Genomic DNA, 11,964 nt, shown 5'->3' on the forward strand with positions numbered 1-11,964 from the left:
TTCAAAGTCGCACGCTAGACCGGTTCAAACGGCGACCCACAAAGAGCCGAAAGCACGCAGTTTAAATTCCAGGAGGGACACGGATTCCGGACCGGCGGGCGGAGATGCTCTGCCCCCCGTAGAAACCGCGTCACATCTGGATGGCCCGCCAGGGACACTCCCTGGACCTTGCCTCGCAGGCAACCAAGGGCAGCCACCTGGACCTTCAGGGTACTCCAGGACAGCCCCTTCGAGAGACCCTCCTGAAGAAAGGCGAGAATCTCCGGCACCGCAGGCCGAATGGGGTTAACCTCGTGAGCACTACACCAGTCCTCAAAAACCGTCCAGACCCTCATATAGGTCAAAGACGTGGACTGTTTCCTAGCTCTCAACAACGTGGTGATCACTGCCTCGGAGTACCCTTTGGACTTCAGGTGCTCCCTTTCAAAAGCCAAGCCGCGAGACAGAAGTGATCCGCGTCCTCCAAACAAACGGGTCCCTGACGAAGAATGGTCGCGTCTCCCCGAAAACGGAGCGGAGATTCCACCGCTAGCCGCAGCAGATCTGCGAACCACGGACGCCGTGGCCACTCCGGCGCCACCAGTATCACCGCAGCCGGATGCAACTCGATCCGTCGGAGCACCTTGCCTATCAGAGGCCACGGGGGAAACACGTAGAGCAACACGTCCGTGGGCCAAGGAAGCACGAGGGCATCGACCCCTTCCGCGCCCCGCTCCCTCCGACGGCTGAAGAACCTCGGAGCCTTTGCGTTTTGCGCGGTGGCCATCAGATCCAGACGTGGGCGACCCCACCTGGCACAGAGGAGATGATATGCTTCCTCCGGTAGCTCCCACTCCCCTGGATCCAGGCGGTGCCGGCTGAGGAAGTCCGCTTGGACGTTGTCGACGCCGGCGATGTGTGACGCCGCAATGCTGCTGAGGTGTCGTTCCGCCCAGCCCATCAACTGAGCCGCTTCCTCCGCCACTTGCTGACTCCTTGTCCCGCCTTGACGGTTGATATAGGCTACCGTGGTGGCATTGTCCGACAGGACTCGTACCGCCTGCCCCCGTATCCACGGCAGGAAAGCTTGTAACGCCAGCCCCACCGCCTTGGTTTCCAACCGATTGATGGACCACTGCGATTGCTGGGCTGACCACAGACCTTGCACCGAGCGCCCCCCACAGACCGCTCCCCAACCCGAGAGACTGGCATCCGTCGTGACCACCGTCCAGGTGGGCAGGATCAGAGACACTCCGCACGTCAGATGGTTGGGGCAGAGCCACCACTGCAGGCTGGCCCTGGCGCGGTCCGTGAGAGGCAGCGGGCGCAGGAACTCCTCCGAGACCGGCCTCCAGCGGGAAAGTAACGCTGATTGTAACGGTCGCAGATGAGCAAAAGCCCAGGGCACCAAGGCGAGTGTCGACGCCATGGAACCCAGGACCATCAGGTAATCGCGGACCAAAGGGCATCGTAGGGCTAGCAAGCGCCTCACCTGTCCCTGGAGCTTGAGGACCCTGTCCTGAGTCAAGGATACCGTGGCCCCCTCGGTGTCGAACAAGGCCCCCAGATATTCCAACCTCTGGGTGGGCTGAAGGTGACTCTTGGCTAGATTGACCACCCAACCAAGCGACCGCAAGAGCTGCAGAACCCTGGCCACCGCTTGCCGACACTCCATCTCGGATTTGGCCCGAATGAGCCAATCGTCCAGGTAAGGGTGAACGAAGAGCCCTTCCCGTCGGAGCTGAGCAGCCACCACCACCATAACCTTGGTGAAGGTGCGTGGAGCCGTGGCTAGACCGAAGGGAAGAGCCCTGAACTGGAAGTGCTTGCCCAGGATGCAAAATCGCAAGTACCGATGATAGGCTGGCTGAATCCCTATGTGGAGATACGCCTCCGTCAGATCCAGGGACGCTAGGAACTCGCCCGGGCGTACCGCAGCCACTACCGAGCGAATTGTTTCCATCTTGAGCCGGGGAACACGAAGGCACCGGTTGACTCCTTTTAGGTCGAGGATCGGACGATACGCTCCGTCCTTCTTTGGAACCACGAAATAAATGGAGTACCTTCCCGTGCCCCGTTGCGTTGGCGGAACGGTAGTGATGGCGCCCAGAGCCTCCAGGCGCTGGAGGGTTGCCCGCACAGCGGCCCTTTTGGCTACGGCCTTGCAGGGGGAGACTAGAAACTTGTCCCAGGGGAGACGTGCAAATTCTAACGCGTAACCGTGTCTTATCACGTCTAACACCCACTGGTCCGAAGTGATTTTGGTCCATTCCTCGTAAAAACGCTCGAGGCGCGCTCCCACCAGTGGAACAGCCTCCGGAGCCCTTGCCGAGAAACGAACCAATCGCGTATCATTGGGCCGACTTGGCCCCGGATCCCGCCGAGGATCCCCCTGACCTGTTGAATCTCTTCCCCCGAAAGGACTGAGACCAGGTGGAAGATCTGACAGCGCCTCCTCGGAAGGATTGACCCGCCCCAGCTGACCTCTGCGGCCTCTGGCGACGGTTGTTTTGAAACGGTTCCGTGTGGAGAAATTGGGTCTAGGTCGTGGCCTGTCCTCCGGTAGCTTAAAAGCCTTGTTCTCACTCAGGAACTGCATGATATCATCCAGCTGCTTCCCAAACAGCAACTTCCCTTTAAAAGGCAAGGCGCCGAGATGAACCTTAGACGTACCGTCCGCCGCCCAGTTTCGGAGCCAGAGAAGACGGCGCGCTGAAACCGCAGACACCATAGCCCGGGCCGAGGTGCGCAACAAATCGTGCATGGCATCAGCGCTGTAAGCTATTACCGCCTCCAGGAGATCCGCCTGAGCGGCCTCCCCTTCAGAGAGACCAGCATTCCCTTGTAAGGTCTGGGCCCAGCGGAGCCCAGCCCGCAACGCAAAATTGCTGCAAATGGCCGCCCTGACTCCTAGGGCTGATACCTCGAACACCTTCTTGAGCTGTACCTCCAGCTTCCGATCCTGGACATCCCTTAGCGCTGTAGCGCCTGTGACAGGAATGGTCGACCTCTTGGTGACCGCCGACACCGCGGCATCCACGCGGGGAAGCCGCAGCAGCTCCAACGCATCCTCCGGCAGAGGATACAGCTTATCCATGGCCTTACTTACCTTGAGGCCCAACTCCGGGGTGTCCCATTCTCGGAAAAGAATGTCGGACGCAGAAAAATGGAAAGGGAACGCCACCGTAGGGCCCGCGAGCCCCAGAAGCACCGGGTCCATCTTAGGCCCTTGGCGGGTTTCCACCGGTGGGGCCTCCACTCCAATTTCGTCGAGGATCGCTGGAATGAGAGGGGAAAGCTCCTCCCTCTTAAAAAGGCGGACGACCTTGGGGTCGTCCCCATCCCCCGTCAGCGCGCCCTTGCCCGCGCCCGGCTGCGCTGGACCTTGATCATCGGGCCCTTCAGGCGCCCCCGAGACCGACCGTTCCTCCTCCGAGGAAGTGGACTCCGAATCCGCGTCCTGGGGCGCACCTCGCGCCGGACGCCTGTCCTTCGGGGGCACCGATATCTCCCTAGGGCGGGCTGACCTCTTCCGGGAGCGAGAACGTCCATCTTCCGCTCCTGGCACCTTCCCGTGCCTGCGCCGCTCCCGTTGGTACTGCGCCAGTTTCTTTAACAAAAAGTTAAAATCCTCCGAAAAAGACTCCTCCGAGTCCGAGTGCCCCTCCCCCGAGCCCCACCCAGCCGCATCGGAGGCACCCCGAGGCGCCCCCGACGCGGACCGAGGCTGGGGAGAGAGCGGAGGAGGCTGGGAGCCATGTTCCATGGCTCTCCTGGTCGCCTCGTGGACGGTCGACAAAATGGCCGCCGTTCCCACGCTAAGCGGGAACGGATCCGGCCCCCCCTCCTGACCTGAAACAACGCACGGCGGCGGCGAACGGGACGCCCGGGTCCGACCCCCACGATCGCCCCTGGACGGTCCCTCGCCTCTGGCGAGGCAACTAGAACACTTGCCGTCCCTCGAGACTCGCGTGCGCGCGGAACCGCACGCGCGGCAGGCGGCCCCGACGGGCATCTCGGCCGAGCAACTAACTTAAACTTTCGCCGCCGCACTAAGAAAAACGCTCCCCCCCCCCCCCCGAACGAAAACCGTCGCGCGGGAGAGAGAGAGAGAGAGAGAGAGCCGGCGCAAAAATAAAGAAAACTTTTTTTTTTTTTTTACTTCGTCCGCTGACCAGGGTGCTGAAGGCCTCCGGGCTCCACCGGGGGTGAGTGAACCGGGCTCCCCGGTGTCACCCCCAACGCTGCTGCCAGAGGGGCCGGGTCCTCGACCCCAGCAGCGGCCTCTACCAGGGGAGGATGATCCCCTCAGGATCTGGCAACCCCCCTGGGAGACACCTCCAACGGGAGCTTCCTGACAAAAACTTCCTGAATTTCTTTTTTTTTTTTTTGAATTAAAATAAAAAAGGAAATCCGCTATCCTTTGTTTTCTTTCTCTATCTATCCCTGACTGGCTAACTCCAACCCCAGGGATCCCAGAGACTGTGGGTGGACCTGCCCCATCTGCTGGAGACAGAGAAAGACTGAGGGGCTGTGGGTGGCACCTTACTATATGTAGGGAGCCCGACAAGTTTTACTCTGTCTCCACCTGCTGGTGCGGAGTCACAACCCAGGTGTCTGGACTGATCCGGGTACGTACAGGGAATCACTGCTCATTTTAAACGCAGCCACACCTATCTTCCTTATTTTCTGTTCCTCCTCCCACCATCATACATTAAGGTGGGGGTGGAAGGGAAATAGAACCAAGAGCTAAGAGAAACAGATAAGTATGAGAGAAAATATGTGTGAAGCTTGCTGGGCAAACTAGATGGGCCATTTGGTCTTCTTCTGCCGTCATTTCTATGTTTCTATGTTTCTATCCCACCACACCCATGTCTTCTTACCTGCAATGCCAGTTGACAGTCTTCCACCAGTCCCTGGATCAGGTAGTACCGAGCCTCACATATCACCTCCTCCAGCTCCCGCTGCGTCTCCGGCAGGGAGACAGATCCATCTCTTAAATAGTTCAGGATGGTGCCAAAGTGCCTCCCACTCCGATCGATCAAGATCCAGCCTACCCAGATGGGGTGAGAGAAACAGAAGGAAGTTGTTAAAGGAAGAGAGGGCGAGGGTCCAAAGGAAAATCGGTTCTTACCTGCTAATTTTCGTTCCTGTAGTACCACGGATCAATCCAGACTCCAGGGTTTTGCCTCCCCTCCAGCAGATGCAGACAGAGAAGTTTTTGACTGACGCTGCCCTATACCTCGAGGTGCCACCTACAGTCCGTCAGTATTACACTGTATCCAAGCATAACAAATAAAAACTGCACAAACTATTAACAAATTTTACCCCCTCATGAGCAGAGGAAGGAGAAACCCTGCCCACACTCGAACCCCAAGTGGAAGCAGAACCGGTTGTAACCTTCAGAACAAACCTGCAGAGAAAACAATAAGTACTGAATGAGCGGAATCTCCATTTCCCCAACTCTGAAATGGGCAGGACTCTGGACTGATCCGTGCTTCTACCGGAATGAAAATTAGCAGGTTAAGAACCAATTTTCCTTTCCCTGTATTTACCCGGATCAGTCCAGACTCCTGGGATGTACCAAAACTGCCCTACGTGGAGAGGGACCTTGACAGTCCCGCTCGAAGCACACCTTATCCAAACCCCCCAGCATCCAGGGCCTGGACATCCAACCGATAATGCCGGGCAAAGGTGTGCAAAGACTTCCAAGTAGCCGCTCTACAGATCTCCTGCGGCGAAACTTGCTGACACTCAGCCCACGAAGCCGCTTGCAGCCGGGGTAGAACGTGCCCAAAGGTACCGGACGGCCCTGAACCATGTTCGCAGATCCAATAGCCTCTTTCAACCAGCACGCAATAGTGGCCCAAGAGCCCTTATGTCCCCTTCTGGGGCTACTCCACAGCACAAAAAGATGGTCTGACAAGCGGAAGCTGTTTGTAACTTCCAAGTAACACAACAGAACTCGCCGCATGTCCAACTTACGCAGGTCCTTAGACTGGGGATCAGAGCGGTCCAAGTCTGAAAAGGAAGGGAGTTCCACTGACTGATTCAAATGAAAGGAGGATACCACCTTTGGGAGAAAGGAAGGAACTGTCCGCAAGGAGTCTCCTGTATCTGTAATCCTTAAGAAGGGCTCCCTACAAGACAAAGCCTGAAGCTCCAACACTTGCCGTGCTGAAGAAATAGCCACAAGAAAACCAACCTTCAAAGTAAGATCTTTTAATGTCGCCCTTTTCAAAGGCTCAAAAGGCAATGTACACAGAGCTTTGAGAACTAAGTTCAAGCGCCACAAAGGACAAGGACTCCAGACCGGAGGACGCAAAGGCTTTGCCCCCTGCAGAAAACGCACCACATCCTGATGCGCAGTGAAGGCTACACCTCATACCTTACCATGGAAACAACCCAGAACCGTTACCTGGTCTCTCAGAGAGCTACAAGATAAACCTTTAGCCAGGCTAGCTTATAAGAAGGCCAAAATATCCCCCACCAAGGCCCAAGTAGGCTTCACCTTGTGCTCCACACACCAGGACAAAGACTCCCCACACCCTGACATGGGCCAGGGATGTAGAGGTTTTCCTAGACTGCAAGAGAGTAGCAACCACCACATCCGAATAATCTTTACTCTTTAGCTGTTGCCTCTCAAAAGCCATACCGCTAGAAAAAGCGATCTGCCCTTTCCAAACAGATGGACCCTTGACGTAGGAGATTTGGCAGTAGACAAAACCTCAGGGAGCCGTTCACCGCTAGGTTGACTAGATCCGCAAACCACGAACGCCTCGGTCATTCCGGAGCTACCAGGATCACCTCGCCTGGATGAGCTTCTGTACGACGCAACACTTTGCCAACCAAAAGCCAAGGCAGGAACATGTACAACAGGACATTCATTGGCCAGGAGAGAACTAGGGCATCCACTCCCTCCACACCTGGTTCCCGGCACCAACTGAAAAACCGCAGGGCTTTGGCATTGCAAAGCATCGCCATCAAGTCCACACTCGGCCTGGTCCACCTGTCGCATACGAGGCAGAAGGCGTCGTCAGAGAACTCCCATTCCCTAGGATCGAGTTAGTGACAACTGAGGAAATCGGCTTGCATGTTGTCCACACCGGCAATGTGAGAGGCTGCAATCCTGTCTAGGTGCAGCTCCGCCCAGCTAGTCAACTCCTGGGCTTCGATTGCCACCGGCCGGCTCTTGGTCCCCCCTTGGTGATCAATGTAGGCTATTGCCATCGCATTGTCGGACAGGATCCTGACTGATTTCCCCCGCACCAAAGGAAGAAGTGCCTGTAGCACTAATTGAATGGCTCTGGTCTCCAATTGGTTGATTGACATCAAGGATTCCTTCGCTGACAATCAGCCCTGCACCGCTCTTTCCCGACAAACCGCTCCCCAACAGGAGTGACTGACATCGGTGGTGACTACTGTCCAAGAGGGAATCTCCAAGTCCACACACCAGTGCAAGTTGTCTGGGAGGAGCCACCAATCGAGGCTGGAGCATGCAGATTCTGTAAGAGGAAACAGAAGCTGAAATTGTTCAAACACTGAATCCAAAACGGGAAAGCAACACTGACTGAAGAGGTCTCATATGAGCAAACGGCCATGGGACTAGCTCCAAAGTGGAAGCCATCGAGCCGAGTACCTGCAAGTAATCCCAGTCCCTGGGCAGACGCTTGACCAACAAGGCACAAACTTGTGCCTGCAGCTTGGCGACCTGCTCCTCGGCGAGGAAAACCTTGCCCAAATGTGTGTCGAACAGAGCCCCCAAGAACTCGGAAAGAACCAGATGACTCTTGGCCATATTGACTATCCAAACCCAGTGACCTCAAGAGTTGAAGAACCCACTGCACCACAGTTTGACAGAGGGCCTCAGACTATGCTCGAATCAGCCAATCATCCAGGTAAGGATGAACCAAGAGACCCTTCTTCCGGAGCCCCGCTACCACGACAACCATCACCGTGATGAAAATCCTGGGCACTGTTGCGAGCCCAAAGGGCAGTGCACAAAACTGAAAATGATCCCCCAGGTTGCGAACCGCAGGTACTTCTGGTGGCTGGACCGGATTCCGATGTGAAAGTTCGCCTCGGTCAGATCCAGCGAAACTAGGAATTCCCCTTTGTGGACAGACGCAATTACCGACCACAGGGTCTCCATTCGGAACAGTGGTATGTGGAGAGACCTGTTGACTTTCTTCAAATCAAGGATGGGCCAGAATGTGCCTTCCTTCTTGGACAATATGAAGTAAATGGAATAGCTGCCTTTTCCTTGTTCCTCTGGAGGAACTGATACGATGGTTCCTAGCTCGCGAGAGCATCGCAAAGTGTACCACACCATTTTGTCTTGTAAGAGCACGGGGAAACAAGAAACTGCTCCCAGAGAGGGCCATGCAAAATCTAAAGTGTAGCCGTGTCTTATGATATTTAGGACCCACTGGTCCAAAGTTAATTTGGTCCACTCCTTGTAGAACAAAGCCAACCTGCCTCCTACTATCGGAACAGAGGAGTGATCCGACCTCACCTCATTGGGAAGATTTAACCCCTCCCGTACCTTGGGAGGTGCCGTTTCTGCCAAGGCGCCGGCCACAAAAGGACTGGTTCCAGGACTGCTGCCTGCCTGAGTTCTGCCTAGATGAGGAGCCGAATGATCTGGATGCCCGAAACCTACAATTTCCACGGAAACATGAGCATGGGGGAAAGGAGCCACTCGCCCTGGGCCTATCCTCCGGCAGCTTATGGACTTTGTTCTCCCCCAGTGATTTAATCATGTCTTCCAAATCTTTTCCAAAGAGCAGCTTGCCCGTGAACGGCAAAGAATCCAGTTCAGCCTTAGAGGAAATATCCACTGACCAGTTCCTCAGCCAGAGGAGTCTGCGGGCAGAGACAGCCGAAACCACAGACCTGGCCGAAGTTCGAAGCAGATCGTAAAGCGTTTCCACACTGTAAGCCACCGCTGCCTCCAGCCTCCCAGCCTGTATAGCTTCCTCCTCCGAGAGAGACGTATCCATCTCCAATTGTCCCTCTTGGACGGTAGTCACCACCGATGTCAGTCACTCCTGTTGGGGAGCGGTTTGTCAGGAAAGAGCGGTGCAGGGCTGATTGTCAGCGAAGGAATCCTTGAGGTCAATCAACCGATTGGAGACCAGAGCCAATTGCTGCACCCAGTGAAGGCTTGCTCTCAGGTTGAAACTGCTACACATGGCAGCCCGTATCCCAAGAGCCAATACTTCAAATATTTTCTTAAGCTGCATTTCCAGCTTCCGATCTTGGAGATCCTTTAGGGTCGTAGCGCCCGTTATCAGGATGGTGGTCTCTTTGGTGACTGCCAACACCGCCACATTCACTTTGGGAACCCCCATGGAGGTCCAGCACTTCCTCCGGCAGTGGGTTCAACTTATCCATCGCCTGACTAACCTTTAAATCTAAGTCTGGAGTGTCCCATTCCCAAAACAACAGGTCAGTGATGGACAGATGAAAAGGGAAGGACCGGGTTGGACTACAGAGACTGACCATGACCAGATCAACGGCTCCCATCTGAGAGTCCTCCTGAAGGGCCTCAATGCCCAATTCCTCCTCCAGAACTGCGGGAATAAAGTGGACTACCTCAGGGTCATCCCTCTCAACCAGAGACCCCGCCAACTGTGGACAGTGATCCTGTAAATCATGGTCCTGGTCGCCCAGATCAGGATCTGCTCCCTGCGGTGCTTTACCCCTTGGCTCATCCGGCTCCGAAGCCTCAGAGGACGAGTCCCCCGCAGGACGAGACGGCGTGGTCCTCAGGGGGCGCTTGGATTTCACGACCCCCTCGCCGTTCAGAAGTCTAGGTCTCTTGGGGACTGGGACCCCCTCCTTGGTAGGCTTCTGAACAGACTTGGAAAGAGAACCTCTAACAGAATGCCTCCTAGCTGCCTTCCTGGCTTTGAAAGCCTTGTGAAGCAGCAAAACAAAATCGGAGGAAAATGAGGAGTCCAAATCTCTCCAGGGGCCCTCCTCTGCCGAAAGCACCAAATCCTCAGGCAATCCCCCCCCCTCCCCTGGAGACACCTTGCTGCAGGGATAAGGGAGGAGGGGAATTCCCCTTCGCACGACAGCCCGAAAGGCAGACAAAATGGCCTGGGAATGGATCTGGAGAAGGCTGCTGCGCTCAACTGAGCCTCCCAGGCTCTCAGTACGTCCATGAATTGCCACCCACGGAGGCCCCCAAGGTGAAACCCGGAGCAAAGACCATCGCACGAAAGTCACGCTCACGTCTCCACACGCGCAGCAGGCCGTGCCACGCAGCATTGGAAGCCGGCTGGAGCTATCCTGGGGGACCCCACAAAGCTATCAGTGGCAGAAAGACAGTGACAGCATCGAAGGGAACGGAGAATCAGCCCCGGACAGTTTTCCTACCTGAAGGCCACAGAAGCTTGAGTTTTTACATTTATTTTTTTCAAACCTGACTCCAAAAGTGACACTGGGTCCTGTCCCCTTCAGGGTGAGTGAACTGGGCTCCCTGGTATCACCCCGGTCGCTGTCAGCAGGGCAAGCAAGCAGGGTCTCTGATCCTCAGCTCAACCCAGCTTCAAATACCAGGGGGGTTGGTCCCACCTGGACCTGCCAACCCCCTGGGAGGCTCAGGAAACTTCCTATTTTCTTTTTTTTTTTTAATTATCTATCTGTCACAAACTAGGATTTTGCACCTCCACCATCTGTTGGAGACAGAGAAATACTGACGGACTGTATGTGGCACCTTGAGGTATAGGGCAGTGTCAGTCAAAAACTTCTCTGTTTCTATCTGCTGGAAGGGAGGCAAAACCTAGGAGTCTGGACTGATCTGGGTACGTACAGGAAAAAACTGTTTTCTGTAGTCGTGGAACAGTTTATCTACGCCTCCCCCCCTCCCCATGTCCATTGCTTTTTTTTTTTTTTTTTTTTAACTTCTAACTCTGGTGTCACCTTTTCCCACACCATAGGGTTTCCAGGCTTTTTTCTGCATGATGTAGAACATCAGCAAGGTCTGCTTTAACAACTTAAAAGGTCCTGAGCAAGCTTTTATGAATGGGCTCTCTTTTACTTTTTCTATACTGACCCCCCTTCTTTTTCTCTCTCCCCCCTACCATTCCTTCCCTCCTCCCTCTCTTTCCCATGTCCCCCATCCGACACTCTGCCCAACAAGTATTCCCCTAATCACCTCAGCATCTCCTTCTCAGGCTTTATTGGGCTGGTGTCAGTACTGTGGCAGGAGGCAGGCACAGAGCAGATGGCAGTGGGAGGAGACAGTTGCGGCAACCTTAGTAGGAGACCAACATAGGAGGTGGGTACCGCAGCAGGGTCTGCTTGGGAGGCAGGAATAAGAGTGCCATAGGAAACCACCAGTGGTTAAGGGAGATAGTGACAGGCTGCAGGACTCAGTGGGAGAAAGCAGTGAGCTAGCAGCATCAGGATTGTGGGACTAGGTCTAGAAGGTGGCAGTGAGAAATGGCAGCAGACATAGCTTCTCCTGCATGCATCTCACTTCTCTTCCACTTTTTTCCTCGGCACCTGAGAAGGGTCATGGTTGAATACCTGCCCTGGGCTGGAGAATAATAGAGTGTTTTACTTTTTCCAGCCCCTATGAGTCAATGTAAACAGAGCATATTTCTTCCACCTTGTATAATGTAAAGCATCTTGCACATTGGTCCCCTGTTAATCAGGGCCCTGGGTAACTGTTTCTTTTTGCCCATAGGCAAAAGTGGCCTTGTCAGCAAATAGTACCTTCACTATCTGTTAGCACCTCCATTCTTCCGCTGAACATGGCTTTCAGCATGGTGTCCTGCTTCGTGAGCGTCTGCACCGTGGTGTAGTGTAGAGTCCCTCCCACATTCAGCTTCACATACTTGCTGCTTGGGTTTAGAGGCTTCAGGTCAAAGGTTACACCAGCTCTGTGCGGTCGGGTGGGCACCAGGGAATGGCCGAGATCAGGAGCGGGCAGGGAAGCTTCAGCTGACATTTTGGCTGTAATACAGAAGG

At 55.1% G+C, this 11,964-nt stretch overlaps 1 protein-coding gene across 3 annotated transcripts in view; it reads right to left on the minus strand.

The window, feature by feature from the left end:
* Nucleotides 1-11,964, minus strand: part of KCTD13 (potassium channel tetramerization domain containing 13) — a 49,812-nt gene that overhangs the window by 36,942 nt on the left and 906 nt on the right. For all 3 annotated transcript variants that reach the window (XM_029606959.1, XM_029606961.1, XM_029606962.1), the window contains exons 2-3: nt 11,710-11,949; nt 4,863-5,032 (exon numbers count right to left, since the gene is read on the minus strand). In XM_029606959.1, coding sequence (XP_029462819.1) covers nt 4,863-5,032; nt 11,710-11,949 — 410 coding nt within the window. The remainder of the gene's footprint in view (nt 1-4,862; nt 5,033-11,709; nt 11,950-11,964) is intronic.

Source organism: Rhinatrema bivittatum, chromosome 6, assembly GCF_901001135.1.
Source record: "Rhinatrema bivittatum chromosome 6, aRhiBiv1.1, whole genome shotgun sequence".
NCBI classification, from domain to species: Eukaryota; Metazoa; Chordata; class Amphibia; order Gymnophiona; family Rhinatrematidae; genus Rhinatrema; species Rhinatrema bivittatum.